We start from the raw sequence: 22495 nt of genomic DNA, 5'->3' as shown, positions 1-22495 counted from the left end.
GTGTGTGTGTGTGTGTGTGTGTGTGTGTGTGTGTGTGTGTGTGTGTGAGAGAGAGAGAGAGAGAGAGAGATCATTATTAATTCTCTAGGGACCTGAAAGTCCTCTGGAGTCTTTCCAGTGACATCAATGGTCTTTAGATCTCATTTCAGGTACCACGTCCATCTGTTATCAGAGCCAACGGTCAAACTCACACTAATTTCAATGAGGTGAGGATCAGCCCCTGGATATTAGTTATGGGACGGTATGAATTAGATTGAGTTAAGCTGCATCAGACTCTCTGGACAGGAATATTTCTCGTTCATTTCTTGATTCTACCTTTACCTCTTGGAGCCTGCTGAACCTTACAAGATTTTTTCGGGGTCTGAAATGTATCTGATTAGCGCTAAAAAATAAATTAGCATTTTATTGCCCTTTGTATCTGACCTTTTAGAGGGCTCCCATTCTTTTCATTAAACGAGGTCTCTGAAGTGAAAAGCACAGTCATAATGCAGTGGACCAGTGAGATAATTAGCCAGCACATTGCCCATAATTAGTGTGTTAGCATCTCTGGAGGGACATGAAAGCGTGCGCTGTCCCTTTAACAGGACAATTTGATAATCCTCTTAACATTTTCTCTTTGGGCTGATAATATTTCACAGAAATTTTACTTTGTAAAATATTCCTAAAGGGAGGCTTAAGCAATAACGCACAGATTATGAAAATGGGTTTCATTAAGTGTAGAGAGAGACTTTACCGACGCCACGAATGGCTTCGAAACACATAACCCCCATTAGGAGCTTCATTTCAATGTTTATTCGTGGAGCCGTAAATGTTTATTATAATACATGTTATTGAAACAAATTAAAGAACTGTAATTATGTGTATGGCAAGTGTTAAGGCAATATGCATTCATCACGGAGCAAGGAAAGACTTGGGGGAGAATGTGCAGTCACAGTTTAAATGTGCATCCCAATGCTTTGCGGCAGATATGGATATTAAGGAGAAAGGCTAATCTAGGGCAAGGGATAGGACTGAGAGCCAGGTGATCCAGGATCTGTTCTGGAGTCTGCCACAGGCTTCCTGTGGGACCCTGGGCAAGTCACTTCACCTTTCTGTGCCTTATCTGTAAAATGGAGACGATGTTTCACATGGGTGCAGCAAGGTTTTCAATTCACTGCTATTTGGAGAATGGTTTGAGATCCTTGGGTAGAAGATACTATGTAAATCCTACAGCGTTGTTACTGCTCAACAACAAAGTAAACACAATGGGACAGTGCTGTACCACAGCTCCAACTGGCACCATGCAGGATGTGGACAGGAATTGGTTCGGCTTCCTGACCCTCAGGGCAAGCCCCTGGCCCTAACAATTCTTAAAACGGCTCCTGGGGGGACAGAGGTGCAGGGCTCAGATGCACCAGCAGGGACTTCCCCCTCTGTTGAACATTCTGTGCTGGGTATTTGCAGCCAGAATCCAGCCCCTTTGCGCCCCTGTAGTGGCGCACAGGAGCTGAATGACAGGACAGACAGTCCCTGCATTTTCCGGCTCTGATGGGGAGGGAAACCTGCTGAAATCAATGTCCTTTGACTGCAGCCCTTGCTCACGTAAAGGACATAGTCGTTCCCTCTGCATGCACATATGGGAGAGTACCTCTGGTTAAAATGAACGCCAGGACATACCTCTCATTGGGCCAAACCCTGCCCTCCTCACCCAGGGCATTGAGTTAAGGGGAGTGCTGCAGGGGTCTGGATTGCAGCATTCAGCCCATCGAAAGGAGAGGCTCTGCCCTCGGAAGCAGGGATTTTGAAAGGAGCTGAAGGGAATTAAATAACCAGTTTCTGTGGCATTTCAGTGGTAGTTGAGTGCCTGGATTCCCAGTCCCAGCCGTATCTCCTGGATTGTTTAAATGATCCTAGAATAGTCCGCAGAGCTTGCAGAGACAGAACGGCGCGATAGGATGGCCCATGCAGGGAAGTGAGAGGTAGACGGCAAGAATCCATGGGCCGGATTCTCCTCTCGTCCCAGCTTTACGCCAGTGGAACTTGGTTGACTTCCACAGAGTTATTCCCACGTGCTGAGCCTCAGGCCATGGGTGAGGGGCAAGGAGTCTGCTTTCAGCTCAGCGGCAGTGCTGCAGGCCCGGTTCACTTTTACTCAGTCCCTCGTTACCTCTCAGAAAGACAGTGCCATAGGACCCACATTGACACGAATGGTGCTGTTGCATGGGCTAATTATCGTGATTCATGCCAGGTTTCCTGCTTTTTGGCTGCTCTCCAGTAAACGCTCAACGTTCCCCTGTGCTGTATAAGTTTTAACCTCAGCTCTTGAGTGGGTTTGAAAAGGTTCTTGCGTAGTTTTCCCTTCCATTCCTATCATTATGGTGTCAGAGGTCTTTGTTCCGGCCCACCCACAGCTCCTCTTTGTAACATTTCCTAGTCGTCGACAGATAAGTCGTTTACCGAGGATGCTGGATCTCTGAGTTGGGAGCTGTTTGAAAATATACTCCACTAAGGGTCTGGCTAGGCTGGCACTGGGAGGTGGCATTCCCAGCTCAGGCAGATGTACACACACGTTAGCTCTGATCTAGCTAGCGTGCTAACAATAGCGGTGTGGCCACAGCAGCGTGCGTGGCTGCTCGGCTTAGCTGTCTGAGTGCAACCCTGCAGCTTAGCCCTTGGAAACAAGGAAAAAGCAAAAGCGTCATGTGACTTGCCTGGAGATCTCCCCCATTCTCCCACAGGGCTGTTTCCCTGGTCCTCTTCTGTCTCCGTACCCTGTCTCTAGGTGATCCCATCCGCTCACAAAGCTTCAGCTGCCATCTCTGTTCGGATAACTCACAAACTCTATCTTTCAACTCCCGGCCTGTCTCCCTTAATCCAATCCCCCCGCATCTCTGACATCTCCTGCATGTCTCGCCATCATCTTACACCTAAATGACCAATACTAGACTCAGTATCTTCCCCTCCAAGCTTTCCCTCTCTCCCCTGCACTCTCTGAAAGCACCACTGTCTTCCCTGCAACCCATGCCTGTAACCTCCTCCATTACAGGTGAGCCGCTAGTGCTGATTCTGCCTCTCCGTGCCAGCCCTCTGTGATGGGAGCCTGTGACCAGGACCCAGGTCTGCTGGGGAATACAAGGGCAGCCAGGGAGGGTTCAAGGATCTTGCTGAGAAGAAGGCAGCTCGGTGAAAGCTCTCCCGTGCTCCCAAGCAGAGGGACCAGGGAAGCCTCTGTAGGAGATGCAGGGTTAGCGAGGACTTGGGAGGGGGCTCTCCATACCAGCTAGATGGAAACCAAGACCAACCAAGAATTTGTAGATGCCTGGTCTCTAGACCTACCTAGGTGGGGCTTGCTAGAAACTGATGAATGGGAAGGGCTGCACCTTTGAAGTTGTTTGCATTGTATAACAACAACAACAACAACAACAACTTTATTGAACCTACTAACTTACAGATAATGCTACATATCTTTATGGGCCAATAGAGCGAGCTTTTTCTAGTAACTAACTACCTACAGGTGTTCAGACCTTTCTTTTACAGAGTGCTTTTGTTACAGGGCTAACTAATCAAGTAGTTAATCAAGAATAACAAATGGATGCGCTATGGGAAGACCAATTTACAAGAAAGGAGAATTGCCCTATTTTTCATATTGCTTTCTAAGTAGTGTGTGTGTTACCCTTTGTCACCCACTCTCAGTCTTACTCAGAGGCTGGGTATTATTCTGGAATTCTTGCTGTGAATCTTGTCGTGAGAAGCTTTTTCTCCTGTAAAATCCAGTGTCTTTGGAATGGACGGCAGAAGTTCTCAAGCAAACAAGAAAGTGCTGTCAGCAAAACTCTGCTCTTTTCCCAACCACAGTCCCTTTGATTGTAACGTTGTGCCTGGGGCATATCGCCGCAGGTCGCAGAGCACAGCTCGGTAACAAGTGGGAAAGTGGCTTGTCCCGATCAGTGCCTTTATCTGCCAGGAAGGTTGTAATGCTTGTCACAGAGCAGGGCTAGCCGTACCTCTGACCCCCCCTGAGTGCAGTCTGCACAGGTGACAGGCTCTGAGCCTTCACCTCCCTCCGTGGAATCTCACCTTTCTCTCACTCCAGACTGGGTCCTTGACTGCAAACCCTGTATACCAGCTATGATTGCAGAGCAGGCCTGAGTGGATTTGGCTGCCCTATAAGACTTCCCTTTGGGGCCTGTGACCGATGTGAGAATACAGTGAGACAAACCAGAAGGAATCAAAGCGTAACAAGAGAAAAGGATTAAAAACACAGAGGGCCTGTGAGCAGTTGTCTAACCTATATGCAGTGTAGTTGTAGCCATGTCAGTCCCAGGATATTAGAGAGAGGCGGTGGGCGAGGTAATATCCTTTATTGGACCAATTTCTGTTGGTGAAAGAGACGCGCTTTTGAGCCCCACAGAGCTCTTCTTCACGTCTGGGAAAGGTGCTCCCAGCTTCACAGCTCTGTGGGGCTCGAAAGCTCGTCTCTCTCACCAACGGAAGTTGGTCCAATAAAGGCGATTACCTCTCACACTTTGTTTTACCGAAATTTAGATAGGCTTAGCTCATCCAGACACCCCTGCTTCTGGGTGTGGGGTGACAGTTTGCCCCATGCCACCCTTGTGTTTCCCTCTCTGTCTTCAGGGCCCCCAGTTCCTTGTCCTGGGGCTCCTGAACCAGTTTATGCATCCCACCACTGGTGGTTGGATGTAACTTATTATAGTTAATAGCCCCAGATGAGTGCTGACAAACTCTTCGCTGGGCTATTGTTTCCTTTCCTGTTGGAAGTTATCCTTGTAACCCTGCAACAAGCCGTATAACAACCAGGCAAACGGCACACATAATAGTCATAAAATAGTACAGGGATCTTCTATATCCTTCACGGTGCCATATGTTAATGATGGCTGATTCAACACCTGTCTTTAGCGTTCCATCTGTTGCCAAAATCACCTTCAACATCCACTTCTGCAAGCTATTCCTAGCCTATCAACAGACATTTCTATAACTAGTGCAAGGGGACTGATCGGCTATTCAAACATGATTCTATATATATATATATATACACCACCTTAGCTATAGGCATCACTCTGTGAATGGCCTACAATATTAAAACAAAACTCACCTGAGCAGGATGGATTATCTCTAGGAAAACAGGCTCCAGTTTTCTTGGCTAAGATTTTTGCAAGTATTTTGCAGCTCATGCTCACTGGAACTCGACTTTAGAGGTATAATTTCCACAAACGCCTGCCTCTTTGCCAGATTTCAATATTAGAGAGATTAGTGCACTCTTGAATGACCTAGGCAGCCTGCCACTTCCAAAGTCACATTGAAAATTTTGCATAGTCCTGAGCCTAAGCTTCCTTCATTGAAACACGAATGTTGGAGATGGCAAAGATCTGCTGGATCTAGTAGGTTCCCTGGCCCGTGCAGGCTTGCTTCTTACAGGGCATTCTGGGTTGTCAAGTGATGGGGCTGTCACTGCTTCCTGTCCTGCAGCCTGATCAATCTCCCCATTAGCAATTGCTGTTTATTGATCATTCTTCATATTCTTCAAATGTGGTAGGCACCTTTCAAAGGTGAGAGGGGGCAGTCCCTGCCCTAGAGAGCTTGCCATCTAAAAGGCATTACTTTCTGAAGGTCGTAGACAAGAGCATTTGGGGAATTTCTTCTGTGACTGGCACACACTGGTGTTTGGAACGTGGTTAGGGTTCCCTGTGCCAAATCCGAACAGAAACACAAACAATAGCTAAACACACACAAGCACTGCAGGTGTATGTTCACACCTCTCAGTCCTGATGTCAGTACCATGGATTGTTGTATCAAAATCATGGGAAACCAAAGAGCACTTCTTAAGAGAGAGAAAATACAGCTCAGCAGCGATTGAAAGCTGTTCGGTGGAGTGGGGCGGGGCTGAAGGGCGTGGGAGCTAGAGATTGACCTGTTCTCTTCGCTAATTGTGGTCCTTCCAAAAAAAGGGTGGGGCACATTAATTACGCTGGGGTGGGTGGGAGGAGCATTAACACAATCGCTCCCCCTACTGCACTTTTTCTATGAATTCGGATTGGACCTCAGCTTCCAAGGGCTGTTGATCTGTTACTTCTCTCCCGAGCTAAATTCACTGGAAGAGAACATTGTGACGCTGCTAAGAGGCTCTGAGGTCAGCAAGTAATCTAATCTGACAGATCGTCATGTTTTATAGGCAAAGAAGACCTAGGCCCAGCTCCTGAGCATAGCTCAGTTGCAGCTCAGGGCAGGTCAGGAAGGAAGTTAAAAGCCACCTTTCCACCCTTTCTTCTCATCTTCCCTCCCTATTCTGGAAGCCAGTTGGCCATTTTTACCAGTGTAAAGTAGAGCAACCTCAGGGCTGCTTTATGTTATGCGATCTCCCCTAGAGTGCAGTTCAGGGATCCCAGCCATAGGGATGCCACTGGCCATAGCCCTTGCCCCAGGATGTAGATAGGAGGGAGGTGCATGAGCTGCAATTATTATTTATTATTTCTAGTACAGGGGTGCCTAGAGGCCCCAAATGAAATCAGGGTTGTTTTGTGCTAGGCAGTGTACAGAAACACTTCCTGCCATGAAGAACTTGTGATTTAAAGAGACAAGATTGATGAAGGGTGGGAGGGGAAACTGAGGTATGGAGATGTTAAGTGACTTGCCCAATGTAAGCAAGAAGCCTGACTGGAATAGGACAGGGTCCCCGTTGAGTGCTCTATACACAGGCCCACGCTGTCTTTGTGGCCAGGGGGAATTTTCAGATGGCTCTTAAGCATATTGTAGGGATGTTCTGTGCCATTGGAGCGTCTCAGAGCAGCCAGAGCACACAGGAGGATCTGGCGCATAGACTTTGGCCGTCAGGTGGTGTCTGAGAACCAAACGTAGACCCCTATCCAGCAACGCACTAAAGCACATGCATAATTTCCAGCATGTGAATTGTCCCCTTGAATCAATCAACCTAATGGTTCTATTCACATGCGGCAGTTGAGCCCGTACTTAAGGGCCTTGCTGGATCAAGGCCTTAGTGAAAGAAAAAATTAATGAAGAACCGAAAAAAACCCACACAAAAAACCCACCCAGAAGGCTGTGAAATTGGAAGGCAAATGAAAGAAGGTGTAAGTTCCCTGTCCCAGATGTTTCTCACCACATGGCACCTCCAGATCCATGCTGCTATTTTATCCCCTTATTTTCTCAGGAAAGCAGAAGAGAAGGAAACCACTTCAGATGTAATTGCACCTCGCAGCTCCTGCTCGACTCTATTACACAAACAGTAGGGAGAATTCAGTGTCCTCTATGTTCTTTTCAGAGTATTAAAAAAAAGTATCTGGGATATCTGCAGTCAAACCACCTGCTTTCTTACTTGGTCATGGTTACCTCCTCCGAAAAGCAAACCCCTTGGTTTTTAAATAGGGTAGGTAGATTTTGTTCTACAACATATCGCGTTCCATAAAAACATAATGCAAATAGTAAAGGGGAACAAACCATGAAATTGTCCTACTGCTTTTAAGTGGCCCAGATGCTGGTATAAACGTGGGCGGGGGTTGGGTTTTTTTAATACAATTGGCGTATCTTTTGTGTTTCTCCTTTTTAATTCTAATCGCAGGCAGCCTTCCTGGATAGAGGGTCCCATTAGGAAACATTTCCAGTGCAAGTCAGCGTGCACTGTATCTTACTGCTTTTTTCAGTCTTAGAGCCTGAGTCCACGTCCATTGAAATCAATAGGCACCTTCCCATTGACTTCAGTAGGGTTTGGCTCATGTTCCTACTTGAATTGCCCAGATTGTCTGTCTCTGTCATATATAGTACCTATCCCAAATATACCTTGGGACACTTTTCCATAGAAATGAAAACAACTATTAAAAATAGCTCGGTTTGTCTTTATCTACCACGAGCTAGCTGATATAAGGCGATAGACAAATGGACAGAAATGCATTCAAACATTCCTGTGCCAGGTAAATATCAAGACCCGTGTGTTCCAGAAGGAGAGAAACTGAATGGCAGGTTATTTACAGAATATAGTGTACATTTTAAATCGAAGGAGCACCCCAAAAGCTTTCTGGTCTGGTGAAATTTCCAGCACAACCTTTAAGCTCCATTCTCTTCTTTTTCTTGAAAATCCTTAATTTTCCAAATGTAAAATTGAAGGCCCAGTGGTACCAACGAGCAACTTTCAGCTTGCAGTGTGGTTTTGAGCAATAGATCATCAGAGCAATGATGCCCAGATGATGTATTGCACTAATACATCATACCAGCACTATCGCTTTCATGATATATTAGTATAATACACTATCAGTACACTATCACTGATGTATTACTCAAAAAACACAGTTTTTAACCTACAAAAAGCATCTTCAGCTGTAACCTGATTATTATTTTTCTGTATTATTTTTCTTCAGCATAAACAATAGAGTATTCCTCAGCTTTCTCTAGGGCAGTCTAGGAAAAAAGGGAGAGGCAGTCAGACTACCTTGCTAACTGAAACTTTTTCTGTCATTTCTCTCTATTCCAGTGAGCAAAGGCTTCTTATGGACTGAAGCTAACACCATATCGCAGGGTGTAAATTTCCTACCAAACAAACAGGCAAAAATATTTTGATTTTTGAGCTTCAATCTACACTTGAGCCATGTGTTCTGAAAATCTTGCTGCGGTTCATCACTGGGGGTTGATTTGCAACTCAGCAGGTGATACCAGGGGCAAATCCATATAACACTTTGCACAAAGCATTCAGGGCTGTTTCGGATGCCCCGAGCTCCACCCTATCTAGGCACTGAGTATGAGGCTTTGTAGAATCATAGAATCATAGAAGATTAGGGTTGGAAGAGACCTCAGGAGTTCATCTAGTCCAGGGGTCGGCAACCTTTCAGAAGTGGTGTGCGGAGTCTTCATTTATTCACTCTGATTTAAGGTTTCGTGTGCCAGTAATACATTTTAACGTTTTTAGAAGGTCTCTTTCTGTAAGTTTATAATATATAACTAAACTATTGTTGTATGTAAAGTAAATAAGGTTTTAAAATGTTTAAGAAGCTTCATTTAAAATTAAATTAAAATGCAGAGCCCCCCAGACCGGTGGCCAGGACCCGGGCAGTGTGAGTGCCACTAAAAATCAGCTTGCGTGCCACAGGTTGCCTGCCCCTGATGTAGTCCAAGCCCCTGTTCAAAACAGGACCAACCCCAACAAAATCCTAGTCTAACTAGGACCCTTTGCTCTCCCTCCCCAATGACAAATTGAAGGGTTGTATTCAGGGACAGGTTACAAAAAGAGAGAGAGCAGGGAAAAGAGAAAGCAAAGCCACCTTGCCATTTTGTAGCCCCCTCCATCCATCCTGGAAAAGCCTTTGCAAACGGGAGTTTGGCCTGACGCTCTTCATGTGGCTTTTCTGCTGGCAGGGGAGCCCACAGAGGACAGCTCTGTGCTGAGAATGGCTGCCTCCAGCTCCTGGATCTTCCTTGGTTCACGTCACAGGAATTTCCCTGGGCCGGCTGCTGCTGCAGTCAGTGGGGCTGAATCCAAGATGGAGTTGGGCCAAACTGACTGACGTGACTTGTCTAATGCTAGGTAGGGAGTCGGACAAAAGTGAGTTTCGAACGGACTGCAGTGAAGTTACACCAGGAAGGAGTTTGGGCCTTGGTATCCGAGTGTCCCCGCTGTGAGCGGATAGCGACACTGGGCTGGCGGAGAGGAGAGGAGCTGTTAAAGGCTCAGATTGGAAAGCGTTAGATAAATGCTCAATATCCCATGGCAGTGATATAATTTCTAGTATAGGCTCAGATACCGCTCTGATGGGCGCTATAGAGATACCTGAGAGAGAGATTGTGAGGTTTACTGCTGTGGCCGCAGATGCACAGGCTGCTGCAGCTGGACTTTAATTCTCTCTCTCTCTCTCTCTGCCCCTCTCCCCCTCCTTCTCTAGCTCGTCCAGAGGCATATTTGAACTTTGGGACTTAATTACCTATTTGTTTGCCCCAGTAGTAGCAGTATCTGTGATAGGCTTCGTGGTTGAATTTAGAGCCAGCTGGCAAAAGGCTTCAATCCTGTAGGAGCTTCTCTCAGTTGGTCTGCATGTGCATTCCCCTTAGCACTTCTTCCTGGACGCTGAACTACGCTGCCATAGCCTGGTTTGCTCTTCGCCAGTCTAGTCAGGCACAAGCTTAGTCTTAAGCTCTCCACAAGCTCAGGTGTGAGGATTCTTAGCAGTAATAATTATTAAAAGCTGGGGGTTCACTTGTTTGAATTTTATCCCCCTGTTTTCATTACAGGGGAACCCCGCTATAACGCGCCCCGGGATACCGCCAATTCGGTTATAACGCGGGACGAGTCTGGCCCCGGTGGCTACAGCGGGCGCGGGGCGTTTGGGATCCATGCCCCGGCGGCTGCAGCAGGAGCGACTCTCCCTGCAGCCCCGGCGAGCCCCTGGGGTTCTCACCTCTGTCCCCGGCAGGGCCGGCTCCAGCCAGCCCTGCTGACCACCCCCCTTCTCTCTCTCCCCCCGCTCGCTCCCTCCCGCTAGCCAGGGTGCACACTCTGCTGCAAACTGAACACAAGTACAGTGGAACCCCGCTATAACGCGACCCCGCATTTACCGCAATTGAATTTTTTGGACCCCAATGGTCGCGTTATAGCGGGGTTCCACTGTATTTGAAAGTATTTATTTACCCATCTTTCCCCAGAGTTCATGAACAAATACAGCCCCTCTCTCTCCATAGTACAACAGGGCCAATCTTAGATGAGCTGTTGATGTCAACAATACATCACACCTCATGGAGGCAGCTAACAAGCAAGAGATGCTTTTGAGGGAGGGTTTTGCTCTTGCAGCTACCAGCGCTGGGGTTCTGCCGAATATGGAGGGGACTTTGGGGCCCGATCCCTTGTCCGTTGAAGACAATGGAAAGACTCCCATTGACATCAGTGGGCTCCTTCATTTCCACCAGTTTTGCAGAAGACTGTTGCGCTCTGTGACTGCTCTGGCCACACGCCCTTTCTGGCTATGCTCGTCCCTTAACTCTTCTTCCTCATAAGGGTTGTGAGCACTTGGCTCTCCCAGAACCTGGACTCCCAGTGGGTTTTATGCCACCAGGGCCCTCCACCACAGATTGTACCAGCAACGTTCAGGTTCCACTTTCTTGGAAGATGTTGTAAAACCAAAACTTTAACATGTCTTTTTTTAGCCTTGCAAAATACATGCTGTTAGGCATTCTGTACATCCCCATGTGTCCTCCCCATAATACCATTACTATCTGAACAGCTGTGTGGTTTGACAGCAGAGTCTGAGGAGAATTTCCTTTATTCCATAGTCTTCTCAGAACACTGCCGAGCCAATACTATGTAACCCTGACCCTGCAGCCCCTCGGCTTACACCTGCTATCTACCTTCTAATGCAATCCGAAGTTGGCAAATTCTTATTCCTGTCAGTTTCAAAGTCACAACAGTCAGCTCTAAGATATGCTGTCATTTCAAAGCGCTGGCTAAATACAACTCAGACTGACAACTCTGAATAATTCCTAAACTTTCTGGCATTTCACTCAAAAGCTCATATTACAGCAAAGTTGCTTTCTCATGTTTTTCATCTTATGTAGTCTGCAAAGATTTGCAATTCAGTTATAGAACAGGTTAACATTTTTTTCCTCTGATAATAATAGAGTGGGAGCCAGTGTGTAGTAATAGGATGTCAGGAAAACATCATTGTCAGCCTACAAAAATTATCTAGATAATCACCATTGTTTGTTTTTGAATTTTCAGCACGTTCATGTCCATGTACTTCCAAGGAAGGTTGGAGACTTCAGCAGAAATGACAGTGTCTATGATGAGGTAGGTCTCGTTCAAAGATCTTATTGCTAGATCAAAGTGGGTGTCAGTTTAGTCAACCTAACGAGCCAGGTCTTGCCCTAGATAAAGTGGCATTATTTAAAGTGAACACCACCAAATTTGATTTTTTTTAAACTGCTGGCAAAGAATCTGGTGATTACAGAACACCAAACAGGATAGTATATGGATTTTCTTGCAAGCGAAGGATCAAATTATGCAATGCATAGGGCTGTAAAGAAGTGTTGGGCGACCCCTTAAACTCATGTGAGCTACCCTTGCTGTGAGTAGTTGTACAGGGGAAGATGCAGTCTCACGTGCTACTTCCACCTTTTCATGTTCTCTGTATGTATATATTTATCTCCTCACTATATGTTCCATTCTATGCATCCGATGAAGTGGGCTGTAGCCCACGAAAGCTTATGCTCAAATAAATTTGTTAGTCTCTAAGGTGCCACAAGGACTCCTGTTCATCTCACGTTCTGTCCCCCATGCATGCAAACAGGAGTGGGAAGGCCAGGGTGGGGAATGGGCAGAATTTTGCACCATGCCCCAACACAGGGGTCAGCATAGCTGCGCCAGCACTGTGAGGACCATGGACCTGGTGCAGGGTACTTCCCCCTCAGAGCAAGGAGAAACCCAGGAGGCTGATTACCAATCTCAGAGTCAGTGTCTGCCTCCTGGCCTGCTCCAGGGGCCACACAACAAGACAAGCTCATAGTTCAGTCCTAGAGATCAAAATTAAGCAGAATAGATGTGTGTGTCTTTGATAGACATATGCACGTGGCTCCGATTGCAGGATTGGAGCCATAATCAATTACATTTTCATGAAATTACTGATTTTTTTGACATGAACATTTGTATTGGGCATTACCACTTTCCCCAGCTGATAATCTGAATGAGTTCAATGAAAATTGTAATCAACACACTTTTGTGTGCATTTCTTGGTTGCTTGGTAAGAGATTGTATCTTAAATATACAGACTTTATTCCTTCCTGAAAATTATTAATGTCAACTTTTTTCGACACCACGCCATCTGTTTTAGGAAGAATTCATGATATTTTTCTGCTGTTGCACTTTTTTTCCCTTTGTGATGTGCCTATGATAAGGTTTCCCTATAGAATGTTATTTACACATTCTACAATGAAAAATGTTATACCATGTGTTGGATCATCTCTAAATGTTATGACTGTGAAATGATTATGGCAGTGAAATATTAGCTTTGTCAGTGATGTGTATGCGAGAGTTATGGGATGGATGGGGGCCCTGACCCTGGAAAACACATGTGACCAACGATGCACAATTAGACCAAATGAGTTCATTATGGCAGTACTTGTGTACTGCTGTGATTAAAGGAATATCAGCAACTTGAAATCTAATCAATATTTTTAAAATGTGTTAAAAATAGTTTTAGATGCCACACCAGTCCCTGAGTTCCTCTGCCTTTTTTAGTTTTGTTTTACAACGACATTTTCCAATTTTTAAAAATACTTTTCTTTCCCCATTGCTGCATGTAAAACCCCCACACACAGGTAAAGCGTAATGAAACAGACTATACGCTAAGTGCAGTCAAATGGAAAAAAGTAAGCAAACAAAACAAGATATTTCTTTCTCATTGCTTTCAGTTATAGCAGACGTGGGTGGTGTTTGTAGCAATAGTGAACAAAAAGAAAAATCAGACAGCAATCTGGCTTTCAATTGACATATATATCCTTTTGGGGATGAATTTAAACCCCAGTGTTGTTCAGATATTGATAATTAGCCACATGTGTTTTTCAATGGCTGTAGTTAAATCCGGATTTCAAACCTTTAAACTGAATGACGTTAGACTGTATTGTGCCAAAAAATTGTCATTTAGACCCAGCTTAAGTTGTTCAAGACAAAGTTCTTCTGTTTTGTTTTGTTAAGCAATACATTACTGTAAGAGCAGTGGATGAAATCCTTCTGATATTTTTTGGGAGTTGGGGAACCAGAAATTATCACAATATTTAAACACGAAAGCTGGCTATTGAAGGTGTGGAAGGTGTGCAGTTTTGCGGGGCGAAGAGGGGTTGAAACTGACCAGTACTGTAGCAGAACCTCATGTTGTCACAGAAAGATGTATCTGTTTGTCAGGAAGATCCATGTGTGGATCTTTGACAGGTCAGCAGATCACTCTGTATCGCCAGGCTGCAGCTCTGTAACAGGTAGACTGCTAACCAGTGAGATAAGACTGTTGGAGTGTTCTTCAGATCCCAACTCCCCTGGAACATAGTCTGAGGTCAATCAATATCTTGGTTGTAAGTGTGGTTTAGTTTACATATGGGAGGCTGCTAAAAGGAGCTATATTTTGGATTGCAAACATAGACACTATTCTGTAATTGCCCCCAAAGGCCCATTCGCATATAGCCTGTGTATACGTGCTGCTCAGCCTACTTGTCACAAAGCATTTTGACAGGGACATCTCATTAAAGTGTACACCAAACCCAACCACAGTGCAAGATAAGCAAATGCTCTGTAACTATTGTGTAGGATTCTCTGCAAAGTCCCGATCACAGCTTTGGTTCAAATGAACGTAAATCTCCAAAGTGCCTTTAACTGGTTTAGAGCCTTCCAGACTGTGACACGTTGTCATCTGTTTATGCTCGGTAGATTGCTGGCAAGTCCCATGACACTCTTCACTCTTTGACAAGTGAAGAACGTGCCCAGATGTTGAGGCATCAGTCTGTAGGATTTCTGGAGACAAGATGTTGGCAAGGAGCTGCATCCTCTTGATGTCTCCCCCAACTCCTCCTATCCCGGGTTGTCTTGGGAATGAATATCCCTGTTGTTGAGTAATGGTTTGAGCAGAGGAATGGGAATCAGGACTTCAATAGGTTGAGCCCCCTTGGGTAAATCCTATTTATCCTGCATTTGGGTGTGAGGCTCGGAGATTCTGTCTCCTGACACTATTTTAAGGTATAAGGGGAATATTTAAAGGTAGAAAATAATGTGTCTAACACAGATGCAATTCCCTGTACTTTGGGAGATCTCACTGAATTAGGTTTAAGTATCTTTGGAGTCCAGTGTATTAAATGCAAAGGTTCTGTAATATTGTGGGTCTGGGTGATCAAAGGACTATATTAGACAATATGGCAGACAATGAACTGTTGGGACAATAGTGTGAAGTGGAGTTTCTGGGAAATAGCTAGGAGAAGGTAAATGCAATTTTACCCCATCTCCTCTGCCTCTGGTTATGCAAAAACCCAGGCCTTTGAAGCTACGCCCTGAAGGGAGGACAATTGTTTGCTGTTCCCAGAGCCCCAAGATCAAAGGCGCAAACTGTATAAAGGAGGAACTCTCAGATTTACGGGAGTGCCCGTTCTGAGCTAACAGTTGTTATGAACTTGTAACCACAGAAAAACCCTTGGTAGGTCGAAGGACGGATCATCTGCCAAAGCCATGACTGGAGCTGGGGATGGGGGGACCTGTGGTAAGCGATTAGCATGCATGCAGTATGTTTTCTCCTAAATGCTTTTATCTTCAGAATAAATGTGCTTGCTTAGAAAAATTGTGTGGTGGATTAACTGTGGGCAATTACACTGTTTATAGCCTCTGAGGAGAAAGCAAAGCAGGCCTGCTGTGAGTAAGTTGGACTTACTGTGAAACTCACAATGAAGGCAGGGAACTGTGGGGCCTGGAGTCAGAAGGTAGAGAGAGTTGTGTGTCTCTACCCAAGATGGGGGATGGCTGAGGAGCTAGGAGCCTAGAGTGGGTGCTCTCGCTTGTCCATGGAGGGAGAATACAGGTGCAGTTGCCCTGAATTGTGAGAGTGTCTTTATTGCTTGGTATGTTTTTATGGGATTGACCAACAGGCTGTGTTGGATGATGCCTCTTGTTCTTGGTGCATATTTATACTTTCTTTATGATTCAGTATTGGAAAACTTAATCACAAAAGAAGAGAGAGAAAGAAAAACATCCAATCCCAAAATGCCTTTCCTGACATGTTTCCTACAATGAGTCACTTGATCTAAGCATACGGATCTCAGAGCATACTTCAGACGCCTCTGCTTGATTAGTTCTAAATATTTATAGAATCATTAGTAATGAAAAAACCTACTGGATTTGGACCATTTTGGCTGAGGAATATGCTTTCCCTCTGCCTCTGCAGTGAGACTCCCTGAGATTTGTTTATTTCCTGGGGACTGCTAATGAACCACCATGTCACTTTGTCACAGTGAAGACTAAAGGTATGTTTTTTTAATCCTCCTGTTTTCCTGAAATTATTTGGAGCCCAACCCTGCAGACAACTTACACGTGACTGTTAAGTTTCTTTCCTAAAGAAATTACAGGATCAGGCCCTTTATATTTTACTCTTGGTTTATACCCATTTCATATCAATCTTGAGGCATTCTTATCAATGAATTCTATTTGTTTCTTGAAGATTGGAACTGCAGTGGAAGATCTGGATAGTTATTAGGAAAAGGCTTTAATCAAAACACATGTATATTGTCATCTGTATTTCTTTCATTTGGTTTAAAAGAGAATGAGATCTTTATATTTATCCATCAAGGAATTTAAGGGAGTTTTTATCAAGGAATATCTGCTTTACAATAGAGGATCGGTTCTTTTCTGCTGTGAAAGTATGACACGACAGATTGATTCAGTTGTGCATCACTGGATAAACTCTACCAAAGAGCTACATTCTGTGTTGATATAATGAGCGTGAGCACTATGTAGCTATCAGAGGTCATTGAATTAAAGACCTTGAAGACATTATCCTGAAATGTCTCTCCACTCTCAGAGCACCTCGGTTAAGGAGCACTATGTGTTTGTAGAACCTCTAACACAATGGGGCCCTGATCTCAGCTGAAGCCACTAGCTGTTACTATAATAAAAATAATCATCATCCTGCCTTAGGTTGAGGGTGATAACTCTCTTACTGCGGTGGGTGTGGGGCTCTTCATTGCTGTGCATAGAGAACAGAAAAAAACAGGCTTGTGTTACCATCATTATTAATGAACGTTGATGTTGGATTGACAGCCTTGGCGGCTGGAGACATGCCGGCATTGTCCATCCAATGGGTGACTCAGCCTTTTTTGAAGGAGACCTCTCTAGAGGAGTGAATGAAACTCAGTCTATCTGTCAATGAGATCCTTAGTATCTACCAGCGCTGCTAGAAATGGTGTCATTTAGCACCTAGTGATGTGTTTGGGGATGAAGAACCCTGGGTGCTCTCACTCTATCCTCAGTAATTGGACTGAGACCACCGTCCTATTTCCATAAACAGTTACTACCAACGCAAACCATATTCAGATCAATTAATTTCAGGTGAACAGCTCTGTGTCTGTAACCGGGCTTATTCTCCCCCACGCTCAAGTTTCTAGACTCCATCTAGGTAGAAGCTCCTTGCCTAGACTGGTGAGAAATGCAAACGTGATGAAAAAAGGGGAACGCAAAAACAAGAGAGCCACTGAGACTCCAATCCCCAGATACTCTTTGGGATCAAATACACCTAAGTTAAAGGGCTGGGCTGGGGCTGGGGCTGAGCCTGCTGCATTGTACCTCGTCAAAACTAAAGTCTGAATTAGTCCATGACTTGGAGATTTTGTAAAATGTTTGAAGCAGCAGCAGTATTCCGTCTGCACCATCTGTTGTTCTCCTCCCTCTGAGATTCAGACAGAAGCAAGAGACTCACTTTGGGAAAGATATTTTGACTTGCTGATCTCATTCAGCACATTACATTAAATCATTTCAGCAGCACAGGAACACCCTGGTAGTGTTCATTTGCCATTCCGGAGGATGAAGCAAGCAGCTAAGCATAAGACTCCACAGCGTTCTAGCTTCCTTTTCAACCAGGCCGCACTGGGGGGTCAATGGTGAATCCGCAGGCTTAGCCAAACAAGCCTAGGGTTCAGGTCTCCGGTGAGTGGTTTGTTGTAGCTTTGCCTGTAACACATCTAGGTACTGAAGTGCTGACAGAAGCTTTTGTGCTGCCTCATTATGTATAAAGCCCAGTGGAGGACTCATTAAAAGCGCACAGTTGCAGAACCTCCTGAAAGTAGCTTCCCACTTTACTCTTCAAGGAAAGTTATTTACGACCTGATTCCGTGCCCGCTGAAGTAAATGGGAAGACTCCCAACAATGTCAGTGGGCATTGGATTGGTCTCTCCATGAAAATTAACAGCATGCGGAGTTAATAAGCTGTTCCTAAGTCCATTCCTCGGGGTTATACAGTACCTTATGGCAACATACTGTTGCCTGCTGGTAGATCAATCTGCTGTATTCTAAACTCTCTAAGGGCCAAGTTCTTCCTTATTATCTTGTGCAAGCCCATGGGGGTGAGATAGGACAGAATGTAGTGAATCGTGCACTAGAGGGCAAAGGAGCTCTATTTCCCCCACACTGCCTACTTCTCTGCTTTCATTTTGGTGGAACTGTCTTCTTCCCATAGGCTGTGAACGTCATTCTGGTCTTGCCAAAATAATTCGTCAAAAACACATTTCCCTTCTGACTGGCAAAGCATTTCCTGACTCTTCCACTAGCCAATGAGCCCAGGTCGGTCCTTTGCCTCATCTGCCTTGGGATAATGCAGAGACTTGAGCAGAATGAGTCAGTTCAGCAAACTGAACGGCACGGGGTTATGCAGGAAGACATGCATCTGAGGATACTGAAGCAGAAGTCCTATATGGATCTTCGTGTACTTGCCCATGCAGCAATTTATTACTAGGGTGTATGGGTATTCATGTAATGTCCCTGTCATGGATGGTGGTGGTTAGGGCTGTGGAAAGCTCAAAAGTTCAGAGTAAGGAGTTCAGTTCAGCTGAGTGCGTCTCTCTCTGAACAATATCCAAATTATGCATTCTACTTGAACCTACAGAATTGAAGACTGAAAATCAAATCATCTGGAAATCTCAAGGGAAAAAGGCTCTTCTGAGATTTGTGGGCCTAGCTGTAAACACTGTGAGAACATCCTTTCTCATGGTATTTTAGCATTTCCAGTTCTGGTCTTGGAATATGCAATGTACTGAGGGCCTAATATTCTGGTATTTTCCTATATTATCTAATGTATGAATGTATAATATTTGAGATTGCTTCCACTTTTACTGATGCTACTCATCGTGTTCTCAGTGGACCATGAGGTTTATCCTATCATGCTGTAATGGTCTCGTATTTTGAAATCCTTATCATAAGTGCAGTAGCAAAGTGGCTGGCAACACATTTGCATATTTCTTAAGTGCATCCAACCTCCATAAGCTAAAACGGACACATTTTTCAATAGGGAAATGGAATGCCACATCTTAGCATCGTATGTATTTCCCCTGATGGAAACTCCACTGTCTGTGATATTTTCTGCCCTTTCAGAGCTTGCATGATATTAGCCAATCCAATATATGAAATCTCTAAGACCTTCCTATACTTTCTGTGTATTGTATACACAACACATCTTAACTCAATAGCTCAATGGGAAATAGATAGGCAGGATAAACCTCATACCCAGGTCTGATTAGCAGTCACTTATTTTACTGAAATCTTCCTTCCATCAGCTCTGGAGATGTCAAAGGGAATCATCCTGACCATGGAAACAAATTAGATGTCATTAGAAGGCTCTGTATTAAAACAGCTATTCTTCATGATCACATACATGCCCTTTATACCTAGCATTTGTCTGGAAGGTAATGTACATTTGGCATTTTACATATCATCATGCAGTCTAATGGCCCTCTGGCCCATCTGTCTCTCTCAATTCCATCACTGCTTTTATTGCTTCTCACCCTTTGCTGACTTGGTCCTGCTCTAGCAGCCTGGCTCCAAGGTTTCCACAAAAAGAACAGGAGTACTTGTGGCACCTTAGAGACTAACAAATTTAGTCTCTAAGGTGCCACAAGTACTCCTGTTCTTTTTGCGGATACAGACTAACACGGCTGCTACTCCTGAAAGGTTTCCACAGTCTTTCCCTTAAAGGTATAAAATGTTAGCTTGAAGCCCTTGCTTACATCTAGGCTTTATTGTAATGGAGACAAGTGCTTTGATTTGATCACTGCAAAAGAGCTCTTACCTTCTCTGCCCCCAGGATATGTGCTTTGTTTGCCTTTTAGAGTATTTGCCATTTCCTGTCCTTGACACCAAGTCATTGGCAAGCAAGTTCATCCCAAAGACAAGCTGCTGATCAGGAGATTAGTGCTAACATGATCTCCAAGGCTGTTGGTGCTTCTTATATATTTTAGTTCCCTAAAGGTAAGATTGTTCCCAGGCCTATTCCACTTTTGATGCATTAATGTTGGTGGGGAGAACAGTACCCTATTTAGAGTCCCTGAAATTGATGAGATGAGAAGAAAGCTAAATAACTGAAGTTTTCACTTAAAACTCATTCCAAAGTCAAAGTGTCCCTGAGCCAATGGCTCATTGGGCTGGTGCAGTTAAGGCACGTTGGTTTCATAGCCAACTGTACGCAAGGGAGTGATGTGGCCAGCATTGTATCTGACCACCTTTGCCTGCCCTATCCCAATGGATCTGGTATCCATTTTCCAGATGGGCAAACTGGTGGCGGCCTTTCAGTGTGAGATCGAGTAGGACTCACACGTACCACTTCTGGATTGCAGTGGAGTACCTGAACCACTCAGCTGCTGCACTTCGCATTTCTCTGAAGCCAGACCTTTTTTTTTCTTCACACTGCAGTGTTTGTGTAACCTACACACCTCCTGGGGTGGGGCTCGGTCCCATCGAGTGGCACCGATACCACTTAAAGAGAGGGATAAAATGCGTCTGCTCTACAGCCTTAGCTAACAGCCAGTTGGCTTTTACCTCATGCGGTAGAGGCTCAGGCACTAAGCTCCAGAGGTCCCCGGTTCAATTCCGCCCCTCGACGACCGGAGTCTGTCGGCATTACATTTGCATGGCTTTACAATGCAATATTTCCCCTCGTGCTATTGCTGGGGTTTGAGGTGACAACGGTTCGGTACTCCCAAAGTAAACCGAGACTGACGCCCTGGGTACTGTACAGCAGATCGTTTTAGCAGGTTTTTTTCCCCCACTGAAGAAAGTCAATACAAAGTAATTAGTTTAACAGAAAAATAATAGGAGTGAGGGGAAGCACTGGCAATTTAGAACCAGCTGCGACTGATAGCGCTGATTCATTTTAATTTACAATAATAGGCTCCATTACAAACAGTGTCTCACTATTCTTCACCCTTCGGCGTCTCATCAGGACTACTAATAATGGTGACAGAGGCCTAGCCTATGCCTCATTAGGGTGACCGTATTTTCCCAAAGGGAAAATAGGACGCCGCATGGGGCCGGCCCAAGCCCCCCCCTCCTCCCCAGTGTGAGCGCATCCACCCATGGGGCTGGCCCAAGGGCCCTCACCCCCCACCTGCCCGCAGGGCTGGCCTGAGATGCCTCTCTCCCCTGCACACGAGGCTGGCCTGAGGACCCCTGCCGCCTGCCCACACACAACTGGCCCGGCACGGGCTGCTCTCCTCAGCCCTCCCTCCTGCACTGGGCTGACATTGCCACTTGCTTTCTCCTCCCCCCCACACCCCATTCCTCCATGTTAGTGGGCAGTGTGTGAGTGGGAAGCAAGCGTCAGAGACCGACACGCCCTGGACAAGCACTGCATGTGACCCTGAGAGAAGCTTAGAAAGGGGTCTTCTAGTAGTCGCTCAAGAGGCTTGGAGCTGTAAGCAGAGAATAGGGTGACCAGATGTCCCAATTTTATAGGGACAGTCCTGATATTTGGGGCTTTGTCTTATATAGGCGCCTATTACCCCCCACCCCCGTCCTGATTTTTCACACTTGCTGTCTGGTCACCCTAGCAGAGAAACTGTCTCCTGTTGTTTGGCTCCTCCTGGGCTCAAGGAAAGGGGACTTGGTACATTCTTTGTAAATAAACAAGATTGCATCAAAGAAAATACTTGGCTCTCTCATCAGTTTTTCCTCCTAACTGGAGCAACCTACAACACCTTGAATTTGGCCAACGACTGGAGTCAAAGTGGGGAACGATATCTCACTGCTTGCTTTCCAGGGACGAGTGTCCACATAACCAAAATCCCCACCAAAGCTGATTCCAGCTGGCAGCCAACAACAAGGCAAGGTGGAGGCTTATTAGCAGGGCAGAGTGGAGAATCTTTCACTCCCCATAATGTTCTGACTTGACTCAGGGACAAAGAGATCTCTCCGAAGCTTTATTTACCAATAACTGCAGGGATAAGGTCATTAGTTTTTCCAATGGGAAAAGAATAACAAAAATGTAAGTGTGAAAAGTGGGTATTTCCCCCTCCCTCTGCCCCCCCCACCATCTTTCATAGATTCCAGGCCAGAAGGGACCAGTGTGATCATCTAGTCTGACTTCCTGTATCATAGGCACTGACTTTTATTTTTCCTTGAGGGCGCTCCACCCCTGCTCCGCCCTGAGGCCTTGCCCCCATTCTGCTCCTTTCCTCAAGGCCCCGCCCTCATTCCACCTCTTCCCATCCCTGCCCCGCCCCCTCCCCGAGGACTCGCCCTCACTCCGCCCCCTTCCCCAAGGCCCCCACCTGCCTGCTGCTCTCCGCCCTCCCTCAATCCCCTCCCTGAGCCGCCGAACAGCTGTGACTGGTGGGTGCTGAGCAATTATTTTTTTTCCGTGGGTGCTCCTGCCCCGGAGCACCCACAGCATTGGCACCTATGTCCTGCGTCACACAAGCTGCAGAACTTCCCCCAAACAATTCCTACAGCAGATCTTTTGGAAAAACATCTAACTGTGATTTTAAAATGGTCAGTAATGGAGAA

The 22495-nt window shown here is 45.5% G+C and overlaps 1 protein-coding gene across 1 annotated transcript in view; it reads left to right on the top strand.

Annotated features, from left to right (window-relative positions):
• Positions 1 to 22495, top strand: part of FHIT (fragile histidine triad diadenosine triphosphatase) — a 594110-nt gene that overhangs the window by 443358 nt on the left and 128257 nt on the right. Inside the window, exon 4 of the mRNA XM_029911215.1 lies at positions 11705 to 11773. Coding sequence (XP_029767075.1) covers positions 11705 to 11773 — 69 coding nt within the window. The remainder of the gene's footprint in view (positions 1 to 11704; positions 11774 to 22495) is intronic.

This window comes from Terrapene carolina, unplaced genomic scaffold, assembly GCF_002925995.2.
Source record: "Terrapene carolina triunguis isolate 2854851 unplaced genomic scaffold, T_m_triunguis-2.0 Scaffold89, whole genome shotgun sequence".
NCBI lineage: Eukaryota > Metazoa > Chordata > Testudines > Emydidae > Terrapene > Terrapene triunguis.
Note: the sequence above shows the minus strand (reverse complement) of the source record. Positions and strands in the feature narration are given on the sequence as shown.